The 14,197-nt window shown below is 44.2% G+C and overlaps 1 protein-coding gene across 6 annotated transcripts in view; it reads left to right on the forward strand.

Annotated features, from left to right (window-relative positions):
- SCGN (secretagogin, EF-hand calcium binding protein) overlaps nucleotides 1-14,197 on the forward strand; it is a 34,405-nt gene that overhangs the window by 14,801 nt on the left and 5,407 nt on the right. For all 6 annotated transcript variants that reach the window (XM_053313320.1, XM_053313321.1, XM_053313317.1 and 3 more), the window contains 2 exons: nucleotides 701-757; nucleotides 968-1,045. In XM_053313320.1, coding sequence (XP_053169295.1) covers nucleotides 701-757; nucleotides 968-1,045 — 135 coding nt within the window. The remainder of the gene's footprint in view (nucleotides 1-700; nucleotides 758-967; nucleotides 1,046-14,197) is intronic.

Genomic DNA, 14,197 nt, shown 5'->3' on the forward strand with positions numbered 1-14,197 from the left:
CGTGCCAGCGTCACATGCAGGCTGCTGGGGGAGAACACCGCCAGCATGTGCTGATAGCTGGGGGGGGGGAGCGCCGCCAATACGAAAGTAGCAGCGAGTAAGGGTGTGCACAAAATGGGCTGGCCCAGTTTGGTTCGGCACCCCCTCAAAAATAACAACACCCCATTTCATTTAGTTTGGGGTGGTTCGCAATCCATTGTTTTTTTAAAAAAATCATTACTCACCCCCTATGGGAGGACTTCTCTGAGGCCACGGGGAGGGGGCCTTTAGAGGTTCCCCCTCCACCTGCCAGCCACCATCATATTGCATATCACCCTGTCCAAGTGGTCTTTGGCTTGTTCTGGGCCTGCCCTGCATGGTAGTGGCCATTTTGGAGGAAGTGAATGTCCGTACATGTGCTGAATATGTGTGGATAATTGTACTTCTGTACAAATCTGTACACGTGTTGAACATAACCTGTGAATAGGTCTTATGACTGAACTGAAACAGGAATGTGCACTCATGACAAAGAGTCAATCCACTGGGGTGGGGGAATACAATAGAGCTCCATTACCAAACCCCCATCCCATGTAAGTTTCTGCCATTACAGCTACTTATTCAAGCTCCTGATATCCAAAATGTGTAATATTCCTCTGCACATTCACAAGTGAGGTTGTGATATAGTAATTCATTCTTAATATCATCCATGTTTTCCTTGCAGATTTGGCGTCAGTACGATGCTGATAGCAGTGGTTTTATTTCAGTCCATGAACTCAGAGTAAGTTTTCGAGATTCTCCTTGTGCTTGATCCAAATGTCCTTTTCAGTCAATGGTAATAGTTTGTAATCCATATTTCATGCACTCCAATAAATATCACAACTGTTCATGAGTCAGGTTTGTGTTTAGGCCCCCTGTCTTGATTTCTTGATATGATTTCTAGTAAATATCCAAAACAGTAAAAAGAGCTCCTCTTATCTCCTGACAACAGGACTTTCTACAAGATCTTTTTCAGCAACATGGAAAAGCTATTTCTAAAACAAAGCTGCAAGAATATACAGATACCATGGTAAGCACAAACCATTATTATCTGTTCATTATTATCTCTTGTTTACACAGTCAGACAAGTGTTATTGACTGGTTTGTTTTATCCAGCCATTGAGTCCTTCCAAAGGACCTGGGATGGCTGAATTTTATTATCAATATTGTTGTTGTTGTTATTATTATAGATATCATCGGCGCGTCGCAAAATATAGGATGTTCCCAGTAAAGCTGTTTTTTTGTAGTTGGCTGATGGTGATTTCTGTGGCCCCTATGGTGTTGAGGTGCTCTTCAAGTTGTTTTGGAATTGCACCTAGGGTGCCTATATTATTATTATTTCTTGTTTACACAGTTAGACAGGTGTTATTGACTGGTTTGTTTTATCCAGACATCCCAAGGACCTGGGACGGCTGAATAAATATTGGGGGTGGGAGGGTCCATATGTAGCCTTATCACCCCAATTAACCCTCTTCTCCCCTTGGAAATTCCATGCAAAGGAAAACTGAGGTCAGAATATACTGCAGGGCAAGTATTGACTTTTTATAGCACAAGTCATGCCAGAAATATAGCTAAGATTACTCTCAGTGCAAAATCTTCAATGACTCCAAGATGTGGAAAGTCAAAGACATTAGGGGTGTGCACAAAACTGGCTGGCCCAGTTTGGTTTTGCCACCCTCACCCCCCTCAGTTTGGTTCGGCTCAGAGGGGGTTCACAAATTTTTATTATTATTTTATGTTTTGTACTTACCCCCTCTGGGAAGCTTCTCCAAGGCCGCAGGGGAGGGGTGCAGGAGTCTGCAGATGTTCCTTCTCCCCCTGCCGGCCTCCATTTCCCCAAAAAGTACCCAGTTCAGCCAATCTTCGACCCTTTCTGGGCTTTCTTCCTGTTGTGGTGGCCATTTTGGAGGCTTCTGCGCATGTGCATTGGGCCCTGTGTGGCCAGATCATGACCTAATAAAAATAAAATAAAATAAAATAATTTTTATTCGTGAACACCCCACCCCTGAACAGCCAGGGGGTTCAGTCCAATGTCGAGCCAAACTGGCGGCGGGGTGGGGGGGAGGTGTTCGACATCAAGCTGTCAAACCAAACCGGTTCAACTTCAAACAGATTCAGAATCGAACCTGTTTGCACATCCCTAAAAGACATGGCTGTAGCTTATGTACCACTTAAGGAGACACACAAAATGCATTTTTTGTGTTTGTGTGCAACAGTTTTTTAAAAACAATCATTTTTAAAAAAATATATGGCTGTGATGACTGAAGGTCTGTGTGGGCATGCCTGCTTAAGTTGAAGAAGCCAGAGGAGTAGACAAAGTAGGATTTCTGGCACAGAATGTGCTGATCACTCAAATATTTTACCCCAGTGTATTAAAAGATGTTGACTATCAGCTTCTACAGAGCTAGGGAAATGGAACTAGCCCTGCAGAGACACAAACAGAGTAGACCTTAACTGTTGCATAGTTGTTTCTCCACAGCCCCAGCAGGTACTAAGAGGGGTAGCGTGGTTTTCACTTCTTTCTCCCTCATTCAAATGGAGTTAAAAATTCCAGGAATCTGTCCTCCAAGGTCACACAGCCACAGGGGACAGACTCCTGGAGTTTAAAACTCCGTCTAAATGGAAAGGTGAAAATCGTGCTCCACACTCTGTGCTGACTGTGGCTGTGGGGAAATGACTATAGGGCAGTTAAAGTCCATTCTGTCTACATCCTTGCAGAGTTACTTCCATTTTCCTAGCCCTTCAGAGAATGTCAGTCAGTGTTTGGCTCCCAATTTGTTTCTGGGCTCAGGGCAAACTACTGGTTTTGGCCTTCAAAGCCCTAAACAGCCCTAGAACATGGTATCTCAAGATCTCATTGACTGATCCCACATGATCCTGCCCACCAAGGAAGCTCTTCTTAAGAGCCCTTCTTTAAGTTCTCTCACCTGCTGAGCTTAGATAGCTCCAGGAGAAAGGACTTGCCATCTAGCAGTGCTGTGGAGCTCTCTCTCTAGACATGTTCATCTGGCACCTTCTCCATTACTGTTGAGGTGTGGGCAAAGTCCATCCTGTTCTCCTGTGCTTATAGTGCTACTGGAGATCTTTTCATGGTCATCTGGCGGCTGCTTTTCTATTTTTATCTTTTTTTATTTCCTGGTTCTGCTTTGGCTTTGATGTTTTGTATTTGTGTAAGCCACCTTGGATAGAGGTTCCATCAGCAAATAGAATGAATACATAATATAATTACATTCTACAATTACTGAACTCTAAATTCAAATGCATGAAGAAGGATATTGCATGTACAAAGGCTTCCATATCGCATTTCTCGCATCAATGCCAGAAATGGAATCAACAAGTAAGTCAGTGCAAATGTGATTAATTAGCATCATTTAAATAGACAACCAGCATATACATTTGCTTTTGGTTTTGCTTATTGTGCAGAGCATACATAGTTTGATTGATGAGATGTCCCCCTTCCCTAGTTGCAGGAGGTAGAGCAGAAGCTGCTTTGTGGTTAACAGTCATCCCACCCATGGTCTCTGTTCCCAGTTCTCCTAGTGAGTTGTGTTTTGTTCTTGAATAAGCAATGATCTCTACTTTAGAATAACTGTCATCCTTGAAGCATAGCGAGATTCTGTAATCCAGATATTTCATTTGAGAGAAAAATGTGGAAAACAATAATTACAAAAGAGTCGAGCAAGTTAAGAGTGTCCAGTATCATGCATGATATTGTGGTCATGTTACTTACACACACACACACACACACTCAGTGCTATTTTTGACTGTTCTCTGGGAAGCTGAATATCCTTGAAAAAACAAATACAAGTGACTGCACAGCATTAAGAATATCTAATATATATTCATTATATGCAATATAATAATGCAAATGCAAAAATAAATAAATAAATAAATATTAAAATATAAATATATAGTTTGTCCATATTGACAAACTGAAGAAAGTGAAGAAGAGATTAATAAAAGATTTGACTGGCCAGAAAGATTCATTTCTTAAGGGAGGGAAACCAAGCTCTTTTAACTTTATAAAACTGTCAGGCAGCTCACACGGCCATAAATTGGGTAGGACAAGACTTCTAGTGAACTGAGCTGTGTGTGCTCCCAATGTTTGGCTGTGTGTAGGAAGAGGGCTAAGAGCTGAGTCGGATGGTGTCATCCTGCCCAGTATTTGTTCCCAGCATTTTAACTAGGGTGGACAGAAAGCCATCCTGCCCAGTTCCTGGCTCCTAGATGGTTACTTTCCCTTCCTCCTACCTAGGTTTTTGCTAATGCATGACTGAAAATTGGGCGTGTGCACAGCTCCCGAAGCTGGATAGGATGCTCATGTGGGATGGCTGAATGCAGGGACATAACTATAACAGGGCAAGGGGAGACAGTTGTCTGGGGGCCCACTGGCTTGGGCCCCCCCAGAGGCAAGTCACATGACTGACTCCCCCGGCCACACACCCACCTGGGCTTCCTTCAGTTGTATCCATCCTCTGAAACTGATGTGAGTGTTAAGACCTGGATCTACCAGAACAGCATGGCTTTCTCTAGTACCATTAAATGACTTGCATCGTCCACAATTTCCAAAAACTATTTAAAAATAATTTAGGATGATGTTCTATTGTAGCACATAGGTGTTTTATCTTTTTGTTACCACTATTCAGCCTCATTTAAGATTTCTTTACTTCATTAGCTGAGCTTCAGTGAGTGTGGAGGCCCATTTTAAAATTTTGTCTCTGGGCCCACTCCAACCTTGCTATGCCCCTGGGTGAATGTGTAATGCAGCCAGAATGGTTTAGGATTCCTCTAAAATACTAAGAGGGAAAAAGAAATGTAAAGGGAAGCTGTGCAGCGAAATGAAGGCCCAAACGTAGCCTGCCCTGTCACTGAGAGGCACTGCAAGTCACTTCTTCTCTTGCCACTCCAGTAATTCAGTAAGAACTGTATCAGATCACTTATCCAGTTGCTTCCGAGGCCAGCATTGCCTCACCTCCTTCCCAGGAGTCTGCAGGGGGTCTCATTGCATTCCTGTTGTGCCTTTCTCTGCTGTGCCAAGAGAAGGCAGGGAATGCGCTCAGTTTTCAGAAGCTAGTATATTAAGCAACATTCCAAACACACTTATCCAGTTCACATTGACAACTTAATGTGGGGAAATTTTGTTCCCTGGATAATTAAAAGAGGTGTCTGAATTCTGTACTAGCCCTGTATCAGTGTAATTCTCTGTATATGCTATTTATATACTAGGGGTGTGCACAGAACCGGCTGGTCTGGTCCAGTTCAAGTCTGAACCAGACCTGAACCAGACTGGGCCAGTTTGTTCCGGCACCTCCACGAACCCCCACCCCGGTTCAGTTCAGTGGGGGGGGGGCTTCTTTGAGGTGGCCGGGGGCGGGGTCCGTGGAGGTTTCCCTCCCCCCTGGCGGCCTTCCTTCCTTCAGAAACAGCCCCTTTTGGCTATTTCCCCAGGCACGGTGACCATTTTGGAGGCTGCTGTGCCTGTGCAATGGGCCTCTGCATGGCCACCAAAATGGTCACCACACCGGGGGAAAGCCTGAACGTGGCCATTTTTGAAGAAAGGATGGTCAGCAGGGGGAGAGGAAACCTCCGTGGACCCCGCCACCTCCTCAGACGTGTCTGGGGGTGGTTCAGTCCAGGGTCAAGCCAAACCGGTTCAGCTTGACCCCAAGCCTTTGAACTGAACCGGTTTGACTTCGAACCAGTTCAGTTCCAAACCTGCTCACACATCCCTGTTATATACAGGGGAGGTCCCGCTGAGGTTGCCCCTGGCTCAGTTGGTGGCGACTCAAAACCAACCTTTTCTAGAGTTGCCACAGGACTCTGGAACGTGCTTCCCAATGAAATTAGTTTCCCTGTCTCTGCATGTTTTTAAGAAGGACCTAAAAACATACCTGTTTAGTCAGGCTTTTAGTTTATAGTTTTTAAGCTTTGGTTTTAGAGTTTTTATTGTATTTTAAATTGTTTTAATTATGTTAATGTTTTAATGGTTTTATATTGTGAGCTGCCCAGGCACTTTTTTGTATGGGGCAGTATATAAATGTACTATAGAAATAAATTTCCATATATCTGACCTTCTGATTTTACAAGTCCCCCCAAGCCATTCAGATACATTAGATTGCATTATAATAAATCTCCAGTGTGTTTTTACCATCTTGCAATTCACAAAGTTACATATTATCAGTGCCACATGCAAGGAAAGCTCATTACCCGTTTCTTCATCTGCAAGTCACATTTGCCAAGATTGCCAAAATAATCGCATCCCAACTTAGGTTGTTATTATTCATTGGCTGCAATAGCAGGTAATGATAACATCAGAGCTGGGCTGTCAGCAGTGAGCTTTCAACTGAGCCACACAGTATGTTTCCACTGAATGAAACTGCACCTTTGTCTACATAATAACAGAGACCATTTAGGGCTTATGAGAAATCCATGCCCTCTGTTTCAGTGGAGGTTTTCTTGGATTCACTTTCAGCTTCCTCATTCTTTTGTTTAATGTTCATTGGACTCCTGGCCATGTAAAACAGGCTCAATTTGAAGCCTGATTCACACTGAACCACAAAAGTGGTACAAGTTGAGTATCCCTTATCCAGACTGCTTGGGACCAGAAGTGTACCAGATTTTGGATTTTTCCGGATTTGGGAATATTTTCATAATGAGATATATTGGGCATGGGAGTGGAGGAGGGGGGCTTTCCCTTTTCCCTTTAGTGCCAAAGCGAGAACATGAAAAAACATTAAAAAGTTTCACAATAAAAACAGAGCCGCAACTAGAGAGAATTACAGACAAATTACAGCATGTTTAAAAACAGCAAAATTGGGAAGCTGCGGGCAAGTGAGGGGGGCCTCTCCTTCTCTCCTCTTCTGCTGTTTTAAATCATCTTCAGTGATCTCAGCAATTTTAGCCGGGGCGATTGGCTCAGTGTCTCCCCAAGGGAATGTGTAGCATCCAGCCAGCAATGTCTCCTCGTGGCAGAAGCTGAGAGGGGGGAGGGACCCAGGCAGGAGGAGGGGGGTGGGCTTGCAATGGCAAAGGTGGTCTGCTTTTCCTCGCCCACATGTTCTGCTTGTGGATCGGACACACACGAGGAGAGGAAGGCAGGTAGATGCGCCTTCAGCCAGCTCGGTTTGGGAAATGAAGTGTTTTCCTTTTGCTAGTGAGCTGTGTGTGTGAGAGAGCGATTATTACAGCAGTCAAGGATTTATTTATTTTTAATAAACGTTTGTAGCTCTCTGCCTGATGGCTTCTGGTATAAACAAGGTCCATCAGGCTGGGACTTGCAATGGGTCTTCTAAAGCTACTAGTCATGTAGTTCATTGGAGGAAGGCAATCAGGAAATGCATATGAAAATGTGTAAGCAGATTACCCAGCTCACAAGGGTAATACATAATTTTTGGTTTTTGTTTTGCTTTGGCGCACACCGTGGTGGTTTCTGGATTTCAGAGCATTCCGTGTCCGGATAAGGGATACTCAACCTGTATTACCCATTGGTCAGTTTGGATTATACATCTTCCTGGTCCCACCTACCTAGCAATTAGAAATGAAGGTGTGCATGCTTTCTTCCCTAGCTACTATTCCATCCTGCATACTCACATGGAGGGCAGATTGTCTGAACTGCCCCCCCCAAAAAAAATCACCAGAGCACTGGCTGAGTGGGGCAGGACACTCACTTTTAAACTTGTGTGCAATCTTGAGGAACAATAGAGTGAAGTGGTTTGAAAAACCTGGATTGAATAGAGTAAATGGGTGGGCTCAAAACATATCTCGTGCATCAGGAAGACCTTCCAGGTGGGAAGATCGGAATGCTTTTCACACTAAGGAGCTTCTTCCCTGATCCCCGTCAGACCATTAACGCTGGGATAGTGAGTACAGCCTTATCTGAGGTCCTTTTGAGATGATTAAAGACTAATCCTTTGTCCCAACGAAAAGAGGAGTTTGAGATTCTCTTGAGCAATAGTCCTTCTCCTTAATTCGTGTCTGCCAAGCCAGCATCCTTTTCTGTATTGTAAAATAGAGAGGGTCATAGGGGTACCTTGCAGTTGCGTGTCATACTTGACCTGGGGTAAAGTTTCCCCATGCTGCTTGGGCTAAGTGACTCACTGAGGATTTGCCAAATATGGGCATGTGGGAGGCTCGCGATCTTGTGAGTCCAGGTAGCCAAGATGGAGACTGCAAGTCTGCAGTTCCAAATCATATAGTGGGGTGCTGCTTGTAGACCCCAGACAGGCTGTTCTTGTAACAATTCATGGAAAATCTGGAAGAATGTTTGATGGTGTGAGTAGGATGAAAACTGCCACCATTTGCCCCTTCTGATAGTGTGTGGAGTGCTCCCATAGGACATTAAGTTTCCAGGCAAAAATAGTGATAGGGAGAGATGAAGGAGGACTGTTTTTACTCCTTTCCCTCAAAATAAATTGGTCATTGGAAGGAGAAATTGGAAGGATTGAGTCTCATTGGAAGGAGACTCAAAGAAAGCTTGTCAGAGCGCAGCTCCTTCTCTTCCCTCCCCCAGCCAGGTGATCTGGAGGCAAAGGCCACCATTCCCACACACTCCCAGCCAGGTGATTCTGAGCCCTTGAACCAAACCCACCGTTCCCACACACACAGACCCTTCACAAGGAAAGGGAAGGCTGACTCCACCCTTCACATTGGAAGCAGTTGCTGCATGTGGGGAGTGACTCGAGCCTAGGAACTAGGCAGGCAGGGACGGATGGTCAAGTGAGCACGTTAAATGCATACGAAACTGTGAGGGCTCATATCAAATAAATAGCTTTCTGCCTTTCTTTAGTGTCTGGGAAGCAAAATCTTCTGGAATTATTCTAAGATGGTTGCCTGTTCCGGAGTAATCAGAGTGGGCATGCGTGTCTGTTTTAACAAGTAGACACTGTTCTTCATAGCTAGTTGGTGTTTTTCCTGGGAAGCTAGAAACTAGCCCAAGAACCACATTGCAGCCTGCACCTTCTTTGTTCATTAGAATGTATTTTCTCTCTGAACTCTGGGAATGTGTGTCTGCAGGTTGTTGCCCCAGTTCTGCTGGGCAGTCCAAGTCAGCATCTCTTGTGATGAGATGCTGGGTATTTCATGTTGTTACAGCTGGTAGCAATTTGTTAGGCAAATTGCTGGTTAGCGGTACAGGGTGGTGGTGAATGGTTTCCCTGTAGGAGCTAATGTGAAGAGAGAGTTTGTGTTTTGGGATGAGATGCTCATCAGAGTATCACTCGGGAACCTGACACTCTTCCAGCTGAGGGCAGACGTTGGAGAAGAAAACCAAAAGTTGGCAGTTTGGAAGTCACAGGACCAAACCGGACAATTTGCTTAATGCATGATTGCAATAAGAGGCACTTTTAAAAGCGGCGATTATCTTATATTAAAGCAGGGGGGAGCAACTGTCCCTACCCAACCCCAGCACAGCATCCCTCCAGTGGCTGTTGCTGTGTCTACTGTACATTCCCCCCACCCCCAGATTGTGTTTCCTTTGGGGCCAGGGAGCCACCTTATTTATTTATTATTTATGTTTCTATGTAAAGTGCTTTGAGAAGTTTTGTTGAACATTGGTATATAAATATTCCAGTAGTAGTAGTTTAAAAAAACGTAAATAGCAGCCATGTGGGCCCTGATACTGATCAACCTGCACAGCTACCATTTTCTTAAGAAATAAGCTCTCATTTGGTGCCAATGAGATTTTTTTTTCCCCTCAGGGCAAAGAGCAGTTGTGGAGGGGTCTGATCCAGATCAAGGGACAAAGGGCTAATACCTCCTCCCCACCACTGTGTTCCTGATCTCGATTGGGACCCCGCAGAGCTGCTATTTGCATTTAGGAACATAGGAAACTGCCATATACTGAGTCAGACCCTTGGTCCATCTAGCTCAGTATTGTCTTCACAGACTGGCAGCGGCTTCTCCAAGGTTGCAGGCAGGAATCTCTCTCAGCCCTATCTTGGAGAAGCCAAGGAGGGAACTTGAAACCTTTTGCTCTTCCCAGAGCGGCTTCATCCCCTGAGGGGAATATCTCTTATAATGCTCACACATCAAGTCTCCCATTCATATGCAACCAGGGCAGACCCTGCTTAGCTATGGGGACAAGTCATGCTTGCTACCACAAGACCAGCTCTCCTCTCATATTCATATATATATATATATATATATATATATATATATATATATATATATAGCCCCCAATCATGCAGTTGGTGTATAAAATGTAGTATGACCCACAAAGCAGGGAGCTGAGAATGTATAGCTGGAATTAGCAGTAACCAAGGAGTGTGTGCAGCCTTGGGGGGTTTCCCAGGTTACTTTTAGAGGAGACACCTGTTAGGAGTGCCTGTTTGCATCCACTCAGGAGCATAGGAGCATAGGAAGCTGCCATATAATGAGTCAGACCAATGGTCTATCTAGCTCAATACTGTCTACACAGACTGCAGCGGCTTCTCCAAGGTTGCAGGCAGGAGTTTCTCTCAGCCCTATCTTGAAGAAGCCAGAGAGGGAACTTGAAACCTTCTGCTCTTCCCAGAGCGGCTCCATCCCCTGAGGGGAATATCTTCCAGTGCTCATGTGTGGTCTCCCATTCAAATGCAACCAGGGCAGACCCTGTAGTGAATCAAGCCTGATTTTGTGCTTAGGAGCTAGCAGATGAAATTAGGCTGGCTTCACCAGTGTCACAAAGTGACCAGTTCTTTTATACGATGACCATGAAGGATCTGGGCTCGCAAGATAGAAAGGAGATCAAAGCAATCCTAAATGATTCAATGGGCTTTATTGAGTACAAAAGAATAACAATATCAATCTAACTGAGCAGAAAGCAAAACAATCTATCAGAATTACTAACAATATTTCAACCATAGCCAGCAACAACATTCACTCAGTGTTCCTAACTATCATATGTGTGTGTATTAAATCCTCCTAGAGCCTAATATAATTCTGATATAGGTGGAAAAGAGTGGGGGTGAGGAAGGTAGAGGACTGACATGAGTTGGGGAGATCAGGAATTAGTAGAGGGAAGAGGGGAAAGGAGAAGAAGGGGAAAGGATGGAGGGATCCAAAGCTTGTGGGGCAGCATATTACCAGGGTCAGAGGCTTGAGAGCGGTGGGGCTTTCAGCTGAAGGAGAGAGGCTGTAGCTGTAAACAGGAGCTTGAGAGCGATGGTCAAGCAGGCAGTTTGCTCAGAGCGAGGCTGAGAGTGAGAGCACCATGGCTGGAGAAGTCTTGACGTCTCACTGTGCAGCAGAAGTCACAGACAGTTCCTGTCCATGGATAGAGGTCCTGCTTGTTGCCCCACGGCTTAGCAGCAAACTCTGGGATGGCTCTTGAGCAAGTATGCTTGTTAGGCAAGATTGCTTGGGAGTATCATGACTGGGGAGTCTTGACTTCTCACGGCGCAGCAGAAGTCACAAACAGTCCCTTCTCCCTGGAAAGAATTCCTGCCTCTAGCCCCGCAGCTTGGGCAGCAAACCCTTGGATTGCTCATGAGCAAGTCTTGCTTGTAGGCAAAAGATTGCTGACTCTGTCCAGCAAGCCTCATTCTTTATAGTTGTATCTTCCTTTGATCTCCATAGAGTCTATTCAAAATATTCTCACCCTTCCTGGATCCCCCAAAAGGTGACAATTTGCTGTTACCTTCTGGATCTTGTCTTTTAATTATTCAGGATATTAGCTAGGTCCAGGGAGAGCTGATCCCATCTTCTGTAAGCTGCTACTCAGGGGAGAGACATTCTAATTTTGCCCAAAGCAAATCTGCATCTCTGAGCTGCAAATGGGCATCTTCTCTTGTCCCCAGATTTCTGGTGCTTGGTCCCAGAAGGTGTTAAAAGGTGTTAATAAAGTAAGAATTAAAATCTATAGGTGTTTTCTTTGTGTGCATTTACCTGGAGTGGAATTTCTATAGACAGTAATTGAGTATCCTCTTTGGGCATAGCAGGACAATCATTGACAAGGATTAACATAGACCTGCAGGAGGGAGGGAGAGCTCAGCTTCTCACTTCTTCCAGGCATTGTCTGATAGTGGGTTAGATTTTAGCATTTTGATTGCTCAGGCCTGGCCTTTGTGTTTCTGTGAGTGCCCATTTCACAACAGAAGGCTGGATTGCCTCCTCTTTCACAGAACAATTAGCATCAGTCTCAGAGGCAAGTCATGTACTGGTCAGTTCACCTTGGGTTCAGGCATTAATTGATCTCTTAATAAAAATGGAGTCAGACACAGGCCTGAATCCTATACAATTCTGGGTTGCTATTCTGGGATTAATGTTGGGGTTGGGGGGGGTCCCCAACAACCCTGCTTAGCTAGGGGGACAAATCATGCTTGCTACCACAAGATCAGTTCTCATCATTCTCTGCTTGCACATCTGTAAGTAAAGCAAGTATTCCAAAGACCCCATTTGGTCTCCAGTTGCCTCTCATCCAAAGGATACAAAACCTGGTTGCACTGCCCCTGGAACCTCTCACTCCTTGGGGAAGTGAGAGTGTATGGCAACCCCTTCTAGATGAAGCCATCTGCTAAGACAATGAACCTGTATTTGTTTGTTTTTAAAGATTAGAGATATTAGAGATATTAAGCATGATCTGCAGAAATACATTCACAGTCTCAATTTTCCCTGATGGGGTTTTCAGAACTTGATCACTCCCAAAGGTACAGCGTTCATAAAAGTAAGGTTAAACGCTAGCCCAGTACTGAATATTTTAGAACTGCCGTCAATCTGTGTGATACACTAGATCACCTACCAGCACTTAAAAAATTAAAGCCAGTTCTCAACACCCTTTTATCATGAATTATTCATGCTTCGACTCCAGTTGACCTGTTTGTCGTTTCCCTGCAACAAAGCTATGGCTCGGAAAGGATGAGATACTGTGAAAAAGGTGAATCCACCAGGAAGGGAGCAACCAGAATATAGTTAAAGACAATCTGAATATATTGCAGAGCAGGGAGAAAGCCTCCTATATTCATCAAGATGAGTGCTTTCTGATACAAAAAGCCTCAAACCTCCTAATTGAAACATATCCATGCAGGCAAAGCCTTTTGTCAAATATACTCATGAGGCTTAGCAAGATAAAATGCTCACTTATCTATTTATCACAAGAGAGAGGAGAAGAGTTCCTGCCTTGTCCTGTGTTTCCCAAGAATGGTTCTGGTAGAGCTGCACCTTTAGATATCTGATGGAACATGAAATTAAGCAAAGTGTTGGGACAGTACTCAATGATGAAACTGTTGGGTGGTTAAAAAAATAATAATAATGAGGCCAACCACCAACCAAAAAACATAGGGAATTCTCTCTAAGGCAGGGGTTCTCAACTTTGACTCCCCAGACCTAGTGTCCTCCCCACCACAGCTGGAAGCTGTTGGACTACCACTTCCATCAACCCCAATCACAATGGCTGAAGGAGTGCAACATTAGTACCTTGTGAGTGCTCTCTCGCTCTCTCTCTCTCTCTCTCACACACACACACACACAGAGTCTTTAAGTTCAGAGTGGTATACAATATAGTGTAATATTTATTTTCCTTTTCCACCCCCTCGATTTTTATCCTAGCTGTCAGGGTCCCTCCCTGACACCCCCTTCAATTCCAGGGAGGTGATTTGTGTTATTTTTAATATATTGTTCTATAACAATTTATTCTTCTGGGAATTTCTTCAGTTTTTCCCCTCGCTGCCACCATATAATTCTTGTTACCCTGCTCTTGGTACTCAACACCTTTGGCTACATAGCCTTGCGAGCACATGATAGGCATATATGTTCAGGACATAAATGAAACAAAACCTGAGGTATAAAATGAAAAAAAGAATAAATTTATTATTTACTGATTAGAATAAAGATCTCTGCAAAGCAGGGCCCAAAAACGTCTCTACCAAGTTCCTAGATACATCAGCTGTTCCACTTTCTGAGTGGTTCTTTCCTTCTGAATAAAATGTAACATATAGCCCTAACCCAGACCCCTGCTAACTTAGCAAAGAGACACCCTTTAACGTGGTGATTCTCTTTATTTAGCACGGGGAGAGTAACTGGCCCTATCCACCCCCAGCACAGTACCTCCAGTGACTGTTGCTGGTGTCGATCTTGTGTTTCTTTTTAGATAGTGAGCCCTTTGGGGACAGGGATCCATCTTATTTATTTATTATTTCTCTGTTTAAACTGCCCTGAGCCATTTTTGGAAGGGCGGTATAGAAATCAAATCAAATCAAATCAAATCAAA

Source organism: Hemicordylus capensis, chromosome 4, assembly GCF_027244095.1.
Source record: "Hemicordylus capensis ecotype Gifberg chromosome 4, rHemCap1.1.pri, whole genome shotgun sequence".
Lineage (NCBI taxonomy): Eukaryota > Metazoa > Chordata > Lepidosauria > Squamata > Cordylidae > Hemicordylus > Hemicordylus capensis.